The following is a 21790-nucleotide window of genomic DNA, read 5'->3' on the forward strand; positions in this document are numbered from 1 at the left end:
GTCAGACTAAAAACAATAAAACTGCTAAGAGTCACTCTTAGACAAGACAATCTACAAAGATATTTAACCAGCCCAGCCACCTGGAAGAGGTTTAAACCAACTGAGTCACTTGGAAAGGACTCTCCAACCTGCTGAGCTGCCTGCAGGCTGTGCAGCACGCTTCAGGTTCCCAGCTTCTGTGAGCTGTCAGCCCACGCTAGGGTGAGCTTTGGTGATGCAGCTGGCTTTGAGTCATTTCTGCTCCTGTAAGAAACCCCAGTAAAACTCATTGGTTCACCAAGTTGGATTTTGGTGGTATCTGTACTTTGGTCTTTTGATAGTTCCCTATCGGGGATGAGTAGCTGTGTGTTTTGGGTCTCCCCAGGAAAATTTTTGTCACCCCACACAAGGATGCCTGAAGCTCTGAGAGGCACTGAGAGCCCCAGAAGTCACATGGCCAGGAAGACCCAATGGCAGGCCAGGAATCTGTCAATCATGTGTTCTCCACCTCATTGCTACTTTGGGGAGAAAAGCTACCATAATCCACACAGCTCTCTTGGGAAGTGGCTCCCCCCACCCCCAGCCATGGCCCTGGCAATGGGTTTCTAGATATTTCTGTGCTAACAAGGCCATATGAGAAAGCCCTGCACACTGGCCTTCTTCAACTCCTCCTGATACCTCAGGCCTCAGTCCTACATGACCCAGAAGGTGTACCAAGGGGCCTCCGTAAGGTTTCTTCCACCTTCCACAAGCCATCCACACTCCTCACCACACTAGCATTCCTGAATCACAGCTCAGAGGCATCACCCTGCAACAGACTGAATGTCTGTGATCCTCAACCCTTTGAGAGAAGATCAGGTCACAAGTCCCTATGAATGGGACTAGGGCCCCTCTACATGAAGCCTTTAATGGAAGACAAGGTACCTGTGCACTGGTAGCAGCCCTCACCAGACCCCAGACCCCAGTTTTGCTGAGCTTGGAAAATAACCATGTGTTATTCAGAAGCCCCAGGTCTACAGTATTTTGCTGCAGCCTAACGGAGCTAAGACGGCCATGTGTGAACTGCTCAGAAGCCCTGCAGAACACAAGGCACAGCCCAGATGTCCCGCAGCCAGGTTTTCGTGGCAGTCCCGACTACACCCATCCAGAGAAAGCAAGGCCATCCTCTTGTTTCTTTATTTGCAGGCACCGACTACATCCATGGGAAGGCCACAAGGAATGTAGGAGGCGAGGGCTCCTCCCTTGGGACCTGTGCACTAACAGACAGATGCCCAGCTTAGAACCCATGGGGAACATTCCAGTAAATAGGAAGGCAGAGAAACAATGTGTAGTGCACATCGGTGAATACTGCAGACAAGAGTCTGCAAGTACTGGGCAAATGCAGAGGCTCTGGGGTACGGGGCTTCCCAGCCCATGCGTCTCCCGGAAGCTATCCTGAGGGTGTGTTCGCACACATAGCCTCTGGCTCCACAGTATTGGTCCTGTCCTGTGCTGTTCACATTGAGCCTCTTCCCCCTGCCCTGGGGCAGCCAGACTTCCCGAGTGGTGGCATCAGTTCCCGCTCACAGGGATGACACGCAAGGACCATGGTGCTTCATGCACTCACAGTGTTTGATGTTACGGTGCATGTGGCTTTTGTCATTCTGCTGGAGTTACTTCGAAGTTCCCTGATAACCAGGCGCTAAGCACGCTACCCTGTGATGACTGGCCACACTCGTATCTCCCTTTGTGAAGTATTTGTTCAGAGCTTCTGGCAGCTTTTTAAATTAGGTCGTTCATCTTACTATGGAACTAGGAACTAGGATCATCCTTCAGGTTCCAAACCTGAGTCTTTAGTCATCCATGTTTGGAGAATATTTTCTCCCAGTCTGATACCATTTTTTTTTCCCTAAGAGAATCATCTGATAAGCAGAGGCAATTCGTGCGACGGAGCTCACATGATCAATTCCTTGTCTCTTGGTTAGTTCCCTGTGTCCTTGGTGTAAGAAACCTTAGGTCCCAAGAATATACTGAATGCTTCCACAAGTGTTTTGATCAGGTCTATGATACGTGGACACTCAAACCTGCACAGGACACAACCTTGCTTCAGAAGGACCCCTATGTGCTAGTGTCAACCATGGCGGGGGACAAAGACAGTGGTAAAAGAGAGACAAACATGGTGGCTGCCTCTACCACGTACCAGGAGACCCCTAGCACCTCACCTGACATCCTGCATCCTGAGCATGACAACAGATGCTAGTGATGGTGGCCTCAGCCAGGACCCTTGTGGCCAGATACAAGTGACAGGAAACTGAGGGCCCAAACCTTGGCCGCCATGCTCCATGGTTCCCGTAGACCTATCACTGATAGAAGGCTGGAACAGTCCTGTAATCTAGCCTCTCCTCCTTCCCCCTGGATGAGTGTAAATGGTGGTCCTTCCCTACAGATGGAACTGAAATTACTTGAGACCCTAGAAAAGCTCTCCATGGAGAAAGCCTGGGCACAACTGCTTTCCAGCACTATGCTGCCACTGATTGGGAAGCTTCCAGTGGACACGAGTGCTGGAAGCCTGGGGGCAAAGCTGTGCTGGGCTGACGTGGGCAGCAACAGCGTGAGGATCTGAGGGAGTACAAAATGGTCCCAGGCAAAATCTTGAGATGCAATCAAGTCCCCACACTCATTTCTGAACCCCCGTTCTGCGGGGGTGAGGGAGGATATTAATCAGCACATCCTTTTCCTGATTTTTCAGCAGGCTGAGTAGTCACGACCTCTGAGTCCAGGGCCCAGATGTTTATGCTAATTTCTAGCAGAAGCATCTCAAAAACACTTAAGATGAGAGGCCTTAGTCATGAGATGGGTCATTTTGGCTCACCACTCTAGTTCCAACTGCAAAGTAGGCTGAGACCCGCTTTGTTCTAACATCAGAAGAAAAGTGGTGGCGTTGTTGGAACATTCTGGCAGGATAGGGCAGGTCTGAGCCATAGTCCATTGAATTGCCAGCTTTGCCATTTTGCCTTTCTGAGAAAGAGAGCACAGTCTAATGTTTTGGTGGCTAGAAAGACTAAATGAAGTAATATGGACAGTTAGAAAAGGTCTACAATTCTCAGTGGGTGTTCAAAACAATGGGATACATGACTGTCACTGAAGACATGGGGTACAGGGTGTCCCATCCTATGCAAGAGCTGCAGGTGCTCTTAACATCTAAGCTATCTCTCCAGCCCCATGGACAGGCTTAACATCACAAAGTCAGTCAGCCAGGAATGCCTTCGAAACTATAAGAACTCACAGTGCTCTACAGATCAAAGCACCATGGGAAAGAGCTTTGGGATACAGCTAGTCTGGACACTCTCCAGTAGACAAGACACAGACACAGTGTGTTTTCTACACAATGTCTGCGGTTATCATACAGAAAGATTACATATCCAAAACTACACATAATTACCACTAAGCCTGACACAATGGCGCACACACGTAGGCACAGCGAGGTACCTGAAGGCTAGAACAGAGGAGTCACTTGAGTCCCATGGTAGATCAACGTAGGCAGCATGGAGTGATGCCTACCTAAAAACACTTCATTTAGTTTAGAAAATTAATTTTCCTTCATATACATTAAAAAAGAAAATGCTAAAAAATGCTAAGACCAATCACTTTTCAACTTCTGCCTGCTTTATAAAGAATTCGTCACTGGACTGAAATCTCTATGAATTGTGTTTTCTAAGCTACAGCTCCAAATAGAACAGAACCTTGAAAGGACATCAAAAACTAAGAAAAGTGGTGAATTCAGAAAATGGGAAGACAATGTACCATCTAGCATTATGATGTCAACGGGAAATTCCCAAAATGCGTCATCTAAGCCAGGCAATGAGATAAAACACAAAATACAAACAAGCAGGGGCTGGAGGGATGGCCTAGAGGTTAAGAGCAGTGACTGTTCCTCCAGACGTCCTGAGTTCGATTCCCAGCAACCACATGGTGGCTCACAGCCATCTGTAATGGGACCTGATGCCCTCTCTGGTGTGCATGAAGACAGCTACAGTGTACTTATATATAATAAATAAATAAATCTTTAAAAAAAATACAAACAAGCAAAACAAAACCAGAAACTAAAAAGAAAACTGGTAAGTCATGGAAGGTGGCTACTAAGTCTTTCTCTCTGGCTGAGAATGCAGCTCTTTAATACAGACATTCTCTATTCATAGAATGAAAGACAATATTGTTCATTTTGCTTTTTAGAGAGGTTGGGGAGGCTGAGACAGGGTCTTGCTATGTCGCCTAGGCTAGTCTAAAACTCACTATGTAACCAGAGTGGCCTTGAACTCTCCACCCTCCCCCCACACCCTGCAGAGGTCATGGGTGCATACTACTAAGACAGCTACTGTGGCTAAACTTCCCAGATTCATCTACAGAGTCGATGAAATCTACATCCGAATCCTTGCTGGCTTCTTTGAAAAACCTAACAGGCTTATCCCAAACTTCATATGGAAAGGCACGAGACCCAAAATAGCCAGAAAAAAATCTTGAAAAAGATAAATTTCCAACACTAAAATTTACCATACAAGTTTAAGCATGGTGGCAGGTGCTTGCAATCCCAGCACTTGGGAGCATGGATCAGAAGGTCCAGAATTTGAGGATAGCCTGGTCTACATAGCAAGTACCAGACTAGCCTGGGCTACATAGAAACATCCTGTCAAAAGGAAACCAGTGGTGCTTTGGGCTCAGTGATCTCTCCTGAACCACACCAAAAGCATATGCAGTGCACTAACACAGAGAAACCGGATTTCGTCCAAGGCAGAAAGGCACGTCTGTGAACAATATCATAGATGGGCAGGGCCATGGCGGTGGACACTTAGGTGTCTCAGCCACGTGAGCCTGGAATTGAAGACCAGCTTGAGCAACAGAACAAGAGTGTTGTCTCTCAGAAGACAAATAAAAACGGTAAAACGAGTGCATCCCTGCAGAGCAGAGACCAGATAAGAGCACACCCTTTGCATCACACTGACGGCTCCTGCACCTGTACGAGGAGAAGAAGAGCTGACAGTCGGGGTGGTACAGTTTGTGTTCGACATGCATGAGACTCTGAGTCCAAACTCTGGCTCCAAAACTAGATACGAGCTGGAAAGGACTGTAGTGGAGATGTGCAGATGGCCGGTGAGCACAGGAAAAGGAGCGCAACAACACGGGCCATGAGAGAAATGCAGAGTAAACCAGAGCCACACATCACTCCCTTCCCACCACTACGGCAGCTGCAGCCAAAGATGCAACCGGATAGGAGGCCATGAAGAGGTGGGGAGAACAGAGCCCTCAGAGTCAGAACAGAGTCTGACAGGACCTCAAAAAGCTAGAGAGTGGTATGTGACCCAAGTGCACGTCCCACAAGGAGTGAAAACACGTTTCATAAAACCTCATGTGACTGTTCACAGTAGCATCTTTCAACAGCCAACGATAATAATAATTAATAATAATAATGGGAAGCCCCTGCTGTCCACTGGGGCATAAAAGGAAAGCCAGACCTGTAAATAAAGTGGCCAGCGTCCGGCCACAGAAAGGAAGCAGGTACTGACTTCCACTATGGTGGGGACAAACTTGGAAACCTGCACCAGGCAAGCTAGTTGGGTGATGAGGACAGGCACCATCCTCGGGCTAGTGGACATCCTAGTGTTGGCTGCACTGCTCTGGCAATCTTCCAGATCGCTCTCCCAAATAAAAACCAAGTCTGCTGTGCATAACAAATATGAAATGATAACAACAATTCCTCACAGGAGGGCCTGGAAGTGTAAAATGCAGAGAGGCCGCGAAGCTCTTCGTGGGACGCCGTGCATCTCTACCAACGGTCGCTGCTGTCATTGCTCTGAGCGGTGCCGTTCGAGAGAGAGAGAGCAGCCGGATGAATCATGCGTCAGAGATTAATAAGTGTCTCGTCTCTGACGAGCACGGTGCCTGCACAGAGAGATGGATAAGCCCCCATCCCTTCTCCAGCGCCTGCATGTATTGCCAGAGTCGCCCACTGAAAACAGCTTTAACATTCACCTCAGCTGTACCCTCTGAAGGTAAACACATACCCTGGAACCTCTAAAAGCAGTGGCTGCCGTACTCTCTGTTTCTGCATCTGTTTACATTCTGCCTTGTTCTAAAGAAGAATCTAAAATCAATTTTTTAAACACACAATTTAAGAGCAGTAACAACCAAAAGATAAAAATCAAGGTGAAAACATGAGATTATAGTTAAATAAAAGCAGAGCAAGGTTCGATCAGAAAAATGCCTGCCAGGAAGTAAGTGTTATTATTAAGGTATCTGTGGACTTGACGCTAAGGTTCCTAACAACTAAAGTAGAGAAGGAAATCCAAGATTCCCCAAGCCATGAGACCACAGTGACTTGCAAGTCCCCAAAGAGGGATTCTCGAGTATCCCTCTCACCCCACGTTAAAATCACAGCCGCCTGCAGGGCACAGAGGTCTGGCTTCTCTTATCACTTTTTCTGATCATAGTGGTGATCTGAATCTCAGCTCAAGAGGCAGTGCCTTGTCCAAGTCGGAGGCCAGGGGAAGAGCAGAGCTGGCCCCCAAGACCACCTGATCGTCTCCGCAGATCTCTGCTCTCTGACTGATCCTCACAGACTTCCACTCTCCTGAGGACAATAAGTCAAGCCACACATCAGAATCCTGTTAGACCAGAAATGTCTCCGTTCTCTCTCCTTCTTCCTTTGCAGTAAGGAATGTAGCAGATGACCTTCCTCCCTCCCCATTCAATGGTTTCCTTGTAAGAACCGTGGATTCCTCCACGGGCTGTCCTTGGAAGCCACTGGCCAGCTGGCCAGCTCTGACCTGTCACAGCATTACCTCAGCCCCTTCTGTAAGCGACACCCGTCCTTCCCCACTCTCCCAGCCATCTGACTCTGAGCTCAACCTGACAGGAGTACTAGGGCTGCAACCACCCTGGTGCCTACCCGGCTCTTGCAGGGTTTCCTTAGCAACAGCTTCATTAAGGAAACCCATCAAAAAAGAAATGGGAGGAGGCTGCTCTTGCATCTGAACGGAGTAGCCTGCATAAGATCTGAATGGCTTTGGAAAGAAAATTAACCAAAGACAAAGAGGTTGAAAGTCCCCTTAAAAGTCTCATAAAGGAAAATGTTTTTAAAGGGCACCGATCATTACGGAACTTAAAGATGTGAGGAGGTGGAGGAACGGGCCTCGGTGTGACCCTGAGATGCTGGTCTGGTTTTCCAAACACTTCCTCACTAGCACTTTCTCTTAAGGTCACCTGCCATTTTCTGTTGAAAACAAAAATGTATTCAGTACCTGGCGCAGGTAGGGGTGGGGGAAGGGAAGCCACAGGACGGTGGGGTTTTTTTTTCTTTTGGAATCACAGCAAGGGGGATTTAAAGAACAATGGGAGGCTTTGTGAGCTGAGCTGGGTCTCACCCTCAGTTTCCCCACCTTTAAAACTGGCTGCAACTGGTGAGGAAGCTGTCCAGACCTCTCTGGGGTCTGTTTAGCATCAGATGGAGCCGCTACAAGCCCTGCAGCCAGCTGCTGGGGAGCCAGCCAGCGCAGCCTGTGAGCCTTTCTTTGTTGCGCCTTATTCTGCGTTGCAACAATGCTTATGTTCCTGGGATGAACGCCTCCTGAGCTGCCCCACAGAAGGGATCCAGTGGGAGCCTGTTCTCTTTTTCTGTGGCTCTGACTCACTTGGGGATTGTTTACTTCCACATCTATTGTTTACCAGCGGATTCCCGCTCCACTCCTCTCCCGCTCCACTCCTCGGCTCCGCCAGTGCGGACCATGACTGCAGCTCACTGGACTCTGGAGCAGGCGAGCAGGCGGACAGACATGCTTTGCCGAGTCTGGCTCCTGCCCATCCCAGATGGGAGGGAGGCGAAGGAACCGGAAGTGTGCATGAAAACACGTCCCAGAGACCCCTCACCTCTAAGCCACCATCTTATTTGGTGCCGGAGCCCTTGTTCCCTTTCCCAAGTTCTCCCTCTGTGGGTATGGCTGGCCACATTTAGACCGTAGAATCTCAAGGAACAGATTCGTAATTCAAGAAGAATGTGAATGGATCCCAGTGAGGTCTGCGGCCTCCTCACAACCCTGGTGTTCCCAGTGGATATATGTCACTAAGTGTGTATGTATTCCTGCAGCATTTGCAGTTTTCAAGGAGTGGCTGAGTGAGACCCAGCTCAGCTCACAAAGTCTCCCATTGTTCTTTAAATTCTATTCGCTGTGATTCCGAAAGCCCAGCCATCCTGGGCTTGCTCTCCACAGAAGACAGGCTGAGGGGGTGCAGGGCTCCTCCAGCCCAAACGGAGGAAATGATGACTGGAGTCCCAGCCCCTCTCTTCTCATGAACCTTGTCCTTTGCCTGTGAAACCTTCATGGCCAGATCTGTACACTGTCAGCTATTTGCTGCCATTTGGGAGCACCAGATAATTACTACAAACCACTTACCCAAACCAGTCAACATACGCAGGTCACCCTGTGCCTGCACACGCAGGTCACCCTGTGCCTGCACGCGGAAGAAGGATCCTGCGTCTACTTTGCAGAGCACCGCTAAAGCCCAATGTCTCATTCTCCAGGTCTGAGTTTTTGGTTTTCCGAGACAGGGTTTCTCTGGGTAATATCCCTGGCTGTCCTGGACTCCCTTCGTAGACCAGGCTGGCCTGAAACTCAAGAGATCTGCCTGCCTCTGCTTCCTGAGTGCTGGGATTAAAGGCCTGTGCCACTACCAGCTCATGCAAGGATTCTTAAGGACAGATGAAACCTGCACTAATCACATCTCCACTCCTTCCAAAATGTCCACCATTTGCTGAAGTCCTTCGTTACCATCAGCTCCACAGTGGAACACACTTGAATAAGAACCAAAAGCTTGTTCTATTTCAGAAAAACTACGGGTCCTTCTCTTTACTGTGATTATAAAATCACACCAGAAATCATTATTTCACTGCCTTGTCAACTAGCAGACAAACATCAGGATGAGTCAAAGACCGCACAGTGCCTTCCTCTTGGGCAGAATACGAAAGGCCAGGCCGGTAACCGCCCTGTGCCGCAGGGCCACCATTGCCACGGAGTGTTGCTGCCCTCTGGTGTTTGCCTGATGCTGAGCACTGCCATAGCAGAACTGATCCAGACTGCAGTGCCCAACTGTGAATAATACCCTTTGCAGTGAGTCCAAATCCCCTCCCTTTAATCTGCGAATCTGACTTCAGTAACTGCAGAGAGTGAAGACCCACAGGTCTGTAGAGGCGGAGCAGGGCTGGGATGCCTGGCAGCCTCCCAGTACTCCAAACCAAGTAAGCCCAACAGACTCCATTTCCCACACCTTCCAGGTCTGCTGGGAGCCTCTTCTGTGGTCAAAGCTGTCTCCTGAAGCCCTGGGCCTGATGACAACAGCAGTAGCCCACTGCAGAGCAGTGGAGGGACACAGTACCATCTACTCTAAACCCAGCCTCCTGGCTACAACAAACTTCAAGGTTTCCCTGGACCCTTTCCAGTCTACCTGATGAGGCCTAGCACTCTGCACTCGGAAGCATGGCTTACATCAGGGTCCCACCCTCTTGCCCTGTGTGTTGCCCTCCCTGTCCACTGGCAAACCTACACCAGCTTGACCCCTGCTGGCTCTCCATGCTCCAGGCCAGTGAGGCTCTAGCAGCCAACCTCTGCTCTTCAGCCACTTTGGCGGTCACTTCCCCTTGTCATGGCTCCATGCCCTGTGAGGCAGGCACTGGTGGGTCTTCAATGTCCAGGGTCTCAGTCAGTGCATAGTTCTCTAAGTTTGTGTATACCTGGCATGGGGCATCCCACTCTCCAGTCCTCTACAAGGACTAGAGCCTCAGCATCCCTAAAAACCATAGCTTCAGGGGCAGGCGGGACGGCTCAACAGGTGAAGGTGCTTGTCACTAAGCCTAATTTACATTCAATACCCAGGACCCATGAGGAGGAGGAGAGAACAGACTATCCAAGTGGTCCTCTAAGCACATGCATGCTGAGGCACATGTGCCCACACGCATGCGCAGATATACACAAATAAAATAAATACAACTGTAACACACACACACACAGCTTGGCCTAGCATTGAATCCTGGGTTGAACCAAGTCAAACAGTAACTTTCAGCATTACTAGAGACTGACACCTATCTCCTCTTGGGCCATTTCCCAGGTAACTAAAGCTTCTATGGCAAAGTACCAGGTTTTTGCCTCTTCTGGAAACCAACAGAGAACAGAACTTGGGGACCTCCCCTAGCCTTCCCTAAGGGCCCAGGGTGCAGCTGGCTCCCAGTGCTCCCCCACTTTGAGGCCTTGGGTGCTCTTACCCCACATGAAATGGCCAGCAATCCTGGGGCAAGCTTTCTTTATGGGCCTCATTCTGTGTTCGTCTCTCCCTCTGTGGTTGACCTGACAACAGATACTTCAGCTACTTAGAGGTGGCCTCACTCTGGTGACTGAGGGCAGCATGGGGCTCTACAGCAAGCAAGGCTCAGAGAGGTCAAGGAGCTCTAGTTCTAGGCAGTTGTAAGCCACCTGACGTGGGTGCTGGGGGTGGAACTCTGGTCCTTTGAAAGAGCAAGCACTATGTGCTCATAGCCAGGGCCATAGCCACAAGTCTCTAGGGGCTGGGGATTTAGGTCAGTGGTAGAGCGCTTGCCAAGGAAGCACAAGGCCCTGGGTTCAGTCCCCAGCTCCGAAAAAAAAAAAAAAAAAAAAAAAAAAAAGAAATCTCTAAAGTGAGTGTGGCAATACGGGTGTAGTGAGCACAGGTGATGGGGATGGATATCTGGCTGTCAGCACGCTTTCTGCCTGTTCTGGTGGGATTAGCTCAAGTCCCTGCTGCCCTCTACTCTGCCTACATGGTGGCCTACTGCTGCACCTCACATTTATCCAGCTCAACAGTGGTCTCATCTGCCCACAGGATGTCAACTGATGAAGGTCAAGTGGCAGTCTGCAATTACTCTACCTGACCTTGTCCTCCTCAGACACCAGTCTTTCTGTTTCAGCCTATCTGCCTTCCCCAAACAGTTCAGACTCAGATATCTTATGCTTTCCTAGAGGTCCACCCGTGCCGCACCCTCCTCTACCCAGATCTTGCCTTATTCTGCTCCTAGAGCAGACTCCAGCATTTGCACCCTTTGGCTGAGACTTAGCCCTCTCTGTTCCCTCCCCCTCCCCATCCTAGTGGCTGCTCCCTCTGCTGTCAGCATGGCTTCTGTGACGTGTGTCACTCATACACCACTCAACACCTGTCTTCCCTATGAGGCTGCCACTCGGTGATGGCAGAGTGGTCGCTTCTCTCGTGTCTGCTTTAACAGGGTGTCCAGGGGCCAGCTGCTGTGTGTTGGAGCCCTGTCTCCAGTGGCCTGCCTCCAGATCAGTTCCACCTGGCTGCACACAGCTAACAGCCTCCAGGTTAGGGAGTGACATTGTGAGTCTGCCACTAAATGTTTTCATGACTGTCTTATTAAATACGTTCTTGCGGGGCTGGGGCTGCTGCCCCCATGGAAGAGAGCTCAGAAGGCTCTGAGTTCAATCCTTAGCATGCTCTCCAGGCTTGGAATTAACCATTTGTAAGCTGCCTGCATTGTATCAGGAGCTTTACAAGCCCCAGGCTTTGTAAACCAAGCAGCCCAGCTTTGCAAACGGTAAGCACTTCCCAAAGGCAAGAGCTTCCGAAGCTCAAGGTTGCAAAGCAGCAGGAGTCAATGTTATCATTCTGAATAAAAAATGCGAGAAGATGGTGAGTTTTGAATTTTAAAAAATATAATACCCTAAAATGAAGACGATGGACCTATAAATAACAGACAGTTTGGTTCTTGGGCTATGACTCCTTAATCTTTATGATATCATATGATCTCTGATCTTGGCCATGAGAGACCTATTCTAGGGGACCTGAATCACCTGCCACAGAGGCAGGAACACGCTCACCTGCCGGAGATTGATGTACACAGCATTCTGAAGAAACTCCGAAGCTTCCATGCCACGCTTCTGAATAGCCAGGACACGCACGGCCTTGACACACGCTTCCAGCTCAATCACTCCGGCGTTCTTATACTGTGGGCACAGAGAACACCTTCATCAGCAAACACCAGAGACGCTTCCAGTGTTAGCTAGGGCCACTGAGACTCCAGACATCCCCAGCAGCATTTGCCATGCACCGAAGCTGTTTCTGAGGGTCTGTCTTAACGGGCACCGATTGGAATAAGCCTATGACCGTCTAAGTGTGCTGCTGCTGATTAAAATCATACAACCACAATCCTAGCTCCAGGGGCAGGAGGGCTGAGGGTTCCTCAGGACCAGAAGTGATTAGCATTTAGAAGAGTTTGGGTTTGGGGATTTAGATTTTTGAGTTAGGGATGCTCAGCCCATAATATGGATGGATGCCTTGCCATTTATCTTACTTAAATGTTGTTCTCACACCTATGGCTTTAATGCAGCTGTTGGGAATTTGTTGCTCTTTGCAGAAGACATCTGGGCTGTCTGTGTTCAGTGACCCTCTCTCTCTCTCTCTCTCTCTCTCTCTCTCTCTCTCTCTCTCTCTCTCTCTCTCTTTTCAGATAGGGTTTTCTTAAAGATTTATTTTATTTGTATATATAAGTACACTGTAGCTGTCTTCAGATAAACCGGAAGAGAGCATCGGATCTCTTTACAGATTGTTGTGAGCCACCATGTGGTTGCTGGGGATTGAACTCAGGACCTCTTGAAGAGCAGTCAGTACTCTTAACCACTGAGCCATCTCTCCAGCCCCAGATAGGGTTTTTCTGTGGTTTCCCTGGCTGTTCTGGATTCGCTTTATAGACCAGGCTGGCCTTGAACTAACAGAGATCCACCTGCCTCTGCCTCCCAAGTGCAGGGATTAAAGGTGTGCACCACCATGTCCAGCTGTGCCACCGATTTTATCTCAGAACCACTTGACCATACCCAGGCGTTGGAAAAGAACAGGTTCTGTGGAATTCCTCCGGGTTCAGCACCATGGACAGTGTTCACGGTCTACTCTGGTCCTTGCTGACCATAGATAGCACCCAGGCCCCATGGGACTAGACAGCAAACTACAGCAATACAGTGCTCATGCCCAGGGGCATCTTAGGATTCAATCTCAAGCCAAAGGAAGAAGCAAAACAGATCTGGGGAGCATGAGTGTGCACAGAGTATTAACAGATGTCTGGCCACGGGGACCAGACAAGCGCAGTTCTCAGCACTCTCAGACTACTGCCCAGGCACTTGTGATGATGGGGAAGTTACATGTACATGACACCGTTGGAGACAAGTGACCTGAGCCTATGTCCTTGAACCTAATGAAAGATATAAGGCTGCAGACTGTCTGAGGCTCCCACCACGTCAGTATCTCAGCAGTGTGCCCAGCTCATCTCTCCTAATACAACAGACACCCTGAGACAGTGCTCAGGAGTCCAGGAAGAAGCCATTCACAGAGACTGGTCTGTGGATGACGTCCTCTTAATGAGTCCTGAGTGGAAGCCGAGCACTGGATCAACTGTAATTAATCAGAGGTCTGGGTAGCATGGAAAGGCTCAGGCTCTTCATGGGAGGAGGTGAGGGAAGAAAGGAAAGCTGAAAGGACTCCGTGAAGCACAGGAATGAAAACATTTCTCAAGAAAAGCGAGACGTGAATTTCCTCCTTCTGTCCTCATCACATTATATGAGGAGCTGGCTTTGCCCAGATGCCCTGTAGAGTACTGAGCCCAGGAAGAGGAGACAATAACCAATGCTTTATCGAGCAGCACTAATGAGCCTGCCACCGTGCTGGCCATTCATATGTGTAAAAATCATTGACCCTGATTAAGCATTCTATGCAGCAGAGAGGAAACGATACGGAGGCTACAGGTCCGCACACAGTCAGACGGCTGGCGAGGGCAGACGGGAACTCTGTCTGCATTCCACTGTCTGACTGCTGTGCACTCTGCCTGGTGGGGACAGAGCGCCACCTGACTCCTCTGTTGTGGCTTTCCCCCAGAGGTGAAGTTCCAGTGTTTGCTGACACAGTAGGCTACGTGGCCACTGAGGCTCCAGTCTGGCTGGTGAGGTGGCATCCACCTGCGGCCACAAGTGTGCCTACAATGGTAAGAGGGTGCACAGCAGGAACCCTACTTCTCCAGGCCTATGCCACCTTTCTATATTAGGTAACAATTTGTTTGGATGTTCTTGGAGACTTTTTTCCTACAGCGGACATGAAAGGGCTCTGAAAAGGAAGTTTAATTTGATTTTTAAATGGCTAGTTTTAAAATGAACATTGAAAAGTTGGTCTGGGGCTGGATAGATGGCTCAGTGGTTAAGAGCACTGACTGCTCTTCCAGAGGTCCTGACTTCAATTCCCAGCAACTACATGGTGGCTCACAACCACCTGTAATGGGATCCAATGCCCTCTTCTGGTGTGTCTGAAGTGTTCTCACATAAATAAAATAAATAAATAGATCTTTAAAAAAAGAAAAGTCAGTCTGGGACCAGCAGAATGACTCAGCAGGTAAAGACACTTGTCACAAAGGCTGAGTTTAGTCCCTGGGACTGACCGGATGGAAGGGGACAATCAAAACCATAAGTTGTACTCTGGCCCCCATGATGTACACACACATAAGCACAAAAAACAGGCAAATAACACTTCTATCCACAGCTTACATAAATGGAATGGCAATAAATTCTGCTTGTAAAATAAGCAGAGATATGCAATAGTTTGGAATGTGAAAAAACATCAAAACTACTTATATTCTCTATGGGGAAAAATATGACAACATTCACAGAGGGGCCAGGACTCCAGTGTGGAAATGCACAGGCCCTGGAACCTTCTACAGACGAGCAGAACTCTGAGGACGTTGTTCTTCCCAGAGTGAGGCTACTGTGTATCCCACCAGACACCAACTTCACCTTAGATTAAATAAGATATTTTAGAGTTACTGAAGAATAAAGAATCCATTATCCCAACCACAAAGATTTTACAAGGCCACGGCTGACAGTGGCTCAGCAGTGGAGGGCCTGGCCCAGCATGAACACAGCTCAGGGCCTGATCCCCAAACAAAGAAAAAAGACGTATACTACTAGTCATTGAATAACCTGCAACAGACGAAGCACCATGGTGCTGGAGTAAGAAAAAGAATCAGCAGTAAAAAATAAAAAGCTGAAATTGTAGCCAGGTGGTGGTGGTGGTGGTGGTAGCACACACATTTAATCCCAGCCCTCAGGAAGCAGAGGCAGGTGAATCTCTGAATCTCTGAATTGGTGGTCAGCCTGGTCTATAGAGAAAAACAAAACAAAAACAAAAACCCCAAAAGCTTAAACTGTGTACCAAACCACTTAGGTAAAACTTCAAGGCAAGGGAAAAGAGAGACAGAGGGAAGGCCTTACCAAAAAATAAAAAATAAAAAGTTATTCAGTAAATTATGGTAAAACGGATAGCTGGAGAATCAGGTACATCCATGGCATAAAGTGACAAGTGACAGGTACTTTTACAAAGGAGGCAGAGGTAGGCTTTAGGGCCAGCCTGGTCTTTACAGTGAGTTCCAAGCTAGCCAGAGATACACAGTGAGAGCCTGTGTCATGCCCCCCACCAAGGGATTTTCTTTTAAAAAAAAAATGTTTTAATTGGTCCAAAAAAAAATCATTATTGGGTTACTTATTAGAGCAGAAAATTCAAAACAGAATACTATCCAGCGAAAGAAGATCGTTTAAATAAATAATTCCACATCTATATTGGAGAGGGAATTAAGACACCTTGCAGATAACCTCCGATGCACATCCATGCCCTGTCCAGTGATTAACATCTAAAAAGCCAGCCTCCAGCACACTCACTGTGATCCCAAGACAGCGAGTGTCTGCTAGCAGCCGCCACGACCAGTTCCCTCAGCACAGCTGTCACATCTCACAAGACCACAGGATTCTCAGGGGACAAGCAGGGACAAGGGGAGGGGCATCTGCCGCCATGAGGTACTGCTGGCAGAATATGGCAGACTGTAGAGCACAGGTGGCTTCACACACACACACACACACACACACACACACACACACACACACACACACACACACACACACACACAAAACATGCATCTCTCACAGGCAAAAAAGTCAGAGACAGGCCTGGAGAGGCTTCCCAATGGTTAGAGCACCGGCTGCCCTTGCAGAGGACCCAGGTACAATTCCCAGCAGCCACACGGAGGCTCACAACTATCTGAAACTCCAGATTTGGGGGGGGTGGGGGGAAGCAATGCCGCCTTCTGGCCACCATTGGTACTGCATGCACACATAATCAAAAAAAAAACAAAAAAAAAAAGGTTTAAGTGATTAAAAGAGAGCTGGATGGCAAAGTCACCGGCCTAGAGAGGAGAGTGAGGAAAGCAGGGATGTCTCTTGCTCTCTTCATACCACGGTACAGCTTGAGATTTCTCTTTTAAGCCTTACTAATGATATTTGGGCTTTTAAAAAAAACAGTAGGGTTGGGCTAGAGTTCTAGTTAGACAAGCTAGAGCAGTTGCCGGGCTCGTGGAGGGCCTAGATTCAATCCCTATCACCTCAAAATAAATTCATAAATAAATGAATGAATCCAAAGGGGGAAGGGGAGTGGTGCATCCACAGGATGGACTGAGCGTCAGGTCATTCTCCTGACACATGAGGTTTGAGAGCACGGAGAACGTGCACCGTGCCAGAGAAGAAGGAAGCCCGCCTCACAGTAAAGTATGCTCACCGTTTTTACAAAATGATCACTAGTTTTATGCTAACTTGACACACGCTACAGTCATCTGAGAGGAGGGACGCTAGACTGAAAACATTGTCTCTATAAGATTGGGCTGCAGGCAAGTCTGTAGCAAGCATTTCCTTAATTAATGATTGACGAGGTAGGGTCCCAAGCTCTATTAAAGGGCAGACGGATCAGGCCATGAGGAGCAGGCCAGTAAGCAGCACTCCACGACGGCCCTGCACCAGGGCCTGCCTCCAGATGCCTGCCCTGTTTTGAGTTCCTGTCCTGACTTCCCTCAGTGATGAGTGATATGGAAGTGTAGGTCGAATTGACCCTTTCCTGTCCGGGTTGCTTTTGGTCATGGTGTTCATCACAGCACCAACCCTAAGCAGGACACATTAATTTCCAGAAGCGCAGAAAGCTGGTGTAGAAATATCGATGATGATTATCCCTGAGTGGGTTATGACAGTTCTTTTCTCAAAGCTATGTTAAATATGTACCGTTTGGGGGCTGGAGAGATGGCTCAGTGGTTAAGAGCACCGATGCTCTTCCAGAGGTCCTGAGTTCAAATCCCAGCAACCACATGGTGGCTCACAACTATCTGTAATGAGATCTGGTGCCCTCTTCTGATGTGTCTGAAGACAGCGACAGTGTAAATAAATCCAAAAAAAAATTTTTTTCAAAAAAAAAATATGTACCGTTTGTAATCAGAAGGATAAACATCGTAGGCATTTAGCGCTACTCACTAAAGGCTGATGCAATATTCGCAAAAGCAAGGCACGGGAATGCTGACAAGACGGCTCAGCAGGGAAAGGCTGTGGAGCCTGAGTTTCACTGCCAGGACCTCCATGGCAGAAGTGGGGAACCGCCCCCCATGCCGTCCTGTGACCTCCACACGTGCAGCACGGCAGGCTCACAGATGGATCCATCAGTAACACTGACGTATAACCTACAGTAGGTTTTTGATTCGTTTTGTTTTTTTAAGACACTGCGACATGACATCGTGTCAACAGGGAAACTTTCTGATTGGCAAGACTTAGCTGCAAAAGCTGCAAACCCATCAAGTCACCTTGCTGTAATAGGAGATGGCCTCTTTGTATTTGTCAATTATGTCCTCGGGGCTGAGGCAGTTCTTGGCCCTTCCGATCTCCGAGCTGGTGTCAGGATTTATGCCGTTAGTGGTGAGAGCACCTGTGGGCAGAGAAAGAGAAAACAGTCGTTGGCAGTTTCCTTCTTGTCCCTCATCTCTTTAAAGAGTCGTGTGCAAGAGGTAAGACCCAAACGCATGCCAATGAACTCTAAACCCCGTCCGTCCGGAGTCTTCAGATTATCCGATGGCTGTAATGGCGGCACCGCATGCAGTGTTAACTAACTCCAGTGGGCTTCCCGCTCTGTGAAGATTTTTTCATTAAAGAACAAGAAGTGCATTATATAAAAGTGCCATATGGACGAAGACCCAGAGATCACACTGAGGCCTCAAAGGAGAGAAAATGCGTGAGCCATTTCCTGAGCTGGACAGCAGCCAAGAAAACCACTTGAAAGTGCTACTTGTCTCTTCATGGCTGTCATCTTCTATTTCTGATCAGCCCTTGCCACCAAACTCCCACAGAGAGAGGACTGTGGAGAACTCCATCTTCAGAACAGAAGTAACTAGAGTGAGAACTCCAACTGAAGGGAGGAAAGACAGAACTGACTTTGATGTCATAGAACACTCAAAAGCCACCTGCTCAAGCCTTGGCGGCTGTGCTTCTCCTAAGACACGCGTTTATCTTAGAGACAAGGGCACATCCCAGGACCCCAACCTCCCTGCTGGCAGCTTGGTGTTTGTAACTGTGCAGGGTCAGGATGTGCTTCGCACATAGCCACAGGCACCGAGGAGGTGCGCATGGTACCCAGGCTTGCTAATCCATAGCGGGTTTTCTCAAGTGCATTGCTTTTGCTCTCTAGTTCTGCAAACTGCCTCATGTGTCTTCTGAAACGAGACAGAAAGATGATGAGTAGATAGATACGTGAGAAGATGGTGATGACAGAGAGGTGAACAAGCGAAGCTAAGAGACTGCCCAGTGGGGCAGACAGAGACATCTTGTGCAGAATCTTTGTCCAATAAGGACAGAAAGAAGTTTAATAGGCAGCCATGAGGAGGCGGGAGGAAGGAAATATCTCAAACCCATCCTTTGTAAGAACTAGGTTCAAATCCATGAGGGCCAAGGTCACACGACTTGGGTGCTCGAAGAGCCAGGCATTGCCTGGGAGTGGCATTCAAGAGGACGACATCATGCCTGGGGTAAGTGTGCCTTCTGCTGAGCTACAGGAAGTCAGGACCTGCACCAAAGACCTCCCCATTCCATGTGCTCTCTTCCGTAGCCCAACTGCAGCAGCTGTATGAAGGAGCCCTGAGCTGAGTGCTCCTCAAAGTAGGGCAGGGCCTAGAGGAGCCAGGGCTCTCCCAGAGCTCAAGATGATGGAACTCCTACCTCTAAGGCTGTGTGTGGGGCCTGGCCCTGACCACAGTGCCCTGTCTTCAATTGTTTGCCTATCATTGTGTGTCACATGTCCTGTACGAATTAATATTTAATACGTGACCAGGAGTCTTGCTGAAGCTTCTTATTGGCACTAACAAAATTCCTGAGTCTGATTCAATTGAAAAAAGAGAGAGAGAGAGAGAGAGAGAGAGAGAGAGAGAGAGGAGAAGAGACTTTCATTGTTCACCTGGAACCACATCTCTTCTCTAACCCAGGAGCAGGACAGGAAAAGTCCCCAGTCGCTCCTCCCCTTTGTAAGGAAGGAAGACATGAGTTGCCCTGCTCCTGAGTGGATAGCTTCATTTAGTACAAGGCTGGAGGGTTTAATCTCAGAAGAAGCGACCAAGAGTCATCATCTATAAGGGACCAGAGCCTAGCTCTGCAAAGCATCCAGTGGGCCAAGCTGATTTCATTTCACTCAACAAATGAATAATAAACTAAAAATATTCGCGCACAGAAGACCGGATCTTTCCTGACACCTACTGTTCTGACAGCCCACACCTAACATGATTGTGAGCCACTGAGACGCAGTCCGCAGGACCCAAGCCGCTAGCTGACAGACAGGGAACTCAATCTCACGGGCTGGTGGGATCCCAGGCTGGAGGAAATGCAGTGTGTTTGAGGTGGCACATGGCGAAGACTCCTACGTGTCGGCCAGGCGTCCTTGCATCATTCAAAAGATTCAAGATTGTATGCAAGGTTCAATCCGGAAAACTCAGGCCGATAGCTACGTCCATGTAGAGAAAAGAGACTAAATCAGAGCCAAATAAAGCGACACAGAGAGCCACCATGCGATAGCAGAGCCAAGTACCACGGTAACACAGTCACACGTAACAGGAGACCAGGGGGTCATTCCCCAAAGCCAGCAACACACAATGCCAAGTCTCACACAAAGGTGCTGTTGGCCCTACTGGAGGACTCATAAGAAAGTGGGATACGGGGTTGGGGATTTAGCTCAGTGGTAGAGCCCTTGCCTAGAAAGCACAAGGCCCTGGGTTCGGTCCCCAGCCCCAAAAAAAAAAAAAAAAAAAAGACCAAAGTTATAATGCCCTGTCTCATAAAGATGATAGACGGACAGATGGACAGACAGATGGACAGACATACAGACAACTATTCTGGTAAACTCATTAAATTATGGAAAAGGTCTATTAAAAAGAGGCATTTCAGTGGCGTATAAAAACAGTAACATACATAATAGGGGGTGTGAGTGGGCTGACGTGGGAGGAAGAGACCCTGACCAGCTCTGAGCAGAGTGGGTGGCCCTCACTGTTGCCATGGGGATGGTGAAAAGGAGTCTTAGCATCACAGGTCCTGGGCTTTGCTGACACCTCCATGCTCACGCTAAAGAACATGTGCAGTGTGAGGACATGCACCTCTTTCCCACCCCAAGAAACAAACATGCTGGGAAGAGCGTGGAGATCTATCACAAAGGAGTTAGGAGTGAGCTGGCCAGGACAGAAATACTAAAAGGGCTGTGGTTTTTCAGTAAGCTGGAGGAAGACCAAGAGTGAACTGCAGAGATCTCACAGCAGAACAAAACAGAAATGGGCCCTTCCACAACAGGAAGACATACGGACACCGCCCTATGACAGAACACAGCTTCCTCTCAGTACACGGACAAGTTCTCAAAAGCTGGGCCACAGGAAGGTCTCAACAGAGAGAGAGGAGAGACAGACAGACAGACAGGAATAAAAGTGCCTTTCCCTCCGTATCACCTGGCCTTGATTAATAAATTTAAATTTAGAGGAAGTCATGATGCAAGATGGCTTTAAAACCAACCTACAGCTAAAGCAATACTAATGACAAAAGACTCAGTGTGTGTCCCCTGAGATAAGGACTAAGGAAGGACATTCAGAGTCCAAATCCAGAAGGAGAACTATTTCTGTTTTCAGGGGCCAAGATCTTTGTAACAAAGCCCCTGAACTAATGAATGAAGTCAGCCCAGCTGTGGGGACGAAGGATCAACAACCAAAAAGTCAAACACCTACAAATGCTTGCAGCTCACCAGCTGACAGTGGTATTAGGAGAAGTCCACTCCAGGGTCTAAGTATTTAAACAGTTAATGGTGAATGAGATGGGCTGGGAAGATGGCTCAGCCGTTAAGAGCGCTTGTCGTGTGCTCACAGAGAACCAGAGTTTGGTTCCTAGTACCACATCAAGTGCCTCACACCTGTCAAACCAGCTCTGGGGAGTCTAATGCCTTGGCAATTTTATACACACACACACGTGTACAGAAACACATGCACATGTATACATAAACAAAAATAAATCATTTAAAATTAACAAAAACTCATGTGTACATATATGTATTTTTATATGTATAAACTCTGAAAACCCCAACCATAGTTTTTTTAAAAAATTAAAGATATAGGCAGCAAATATTACCTGCCTAACATGTATAAAACATTTGATCCCAAACACTGCAGGGGAAAAATATGACAACAACAACAAAAAAGTAAAAAGATATTCCATGTCCATCTATCTATAGATATAGATATAGATATTCAGGTATATATGTATATGCAGGCAATATACATATGTAAATATGTATATTGTGTATGTAGATAGACAGACAGACAGACAGATAGATAGACAGACAGACAGACAGACAGATATGATGTTATGTGTGTCTGTTAATAGGTATG

The 21790-nt window shown here is 48.2% G+C and overlaps 1 protein-coding gene across 2 annotated transcripts in view; it reads right to left on the reverse strand.

Moving 5' to 3' along the window:
• Positions 1-21790, reverse strand: part of Trappc9 (trafficking protein particle complex 9) — a 464527-nt gene that overhangs the window by 419798 nt on the left and 22939 nt on the right. For both annotated transcript variants that reach the window (XM_032916426.1, XM_032916420.1), the window contains 2 exons: positions 17693-17814; positions 11871-11996 (listed from right to left, as the gene is read on the reverse strand). In XM_032916426.1, the coding sequence (XP_032772317.1) occupies positions 11871-11996; positions 17693-17814 (248 nt within the window). The remainder of the gene's footprint in view (positions 1-11870; positions 11997-17692; positions 17815-21790) is intronic.

This window comes from Rattus rattus, chromosome 1, assembly GCF_011064425.1.
Source record: "Rattus rattus isolate New Zealand chromosome 1, Rrattus_CSIRO_v1, whole genome shotgun sequence".
NCBI lineage: Eukaryota > Metazoa > Chordata > Mammalia > Rodentia > Muridae > Rattus > Rattus rattus.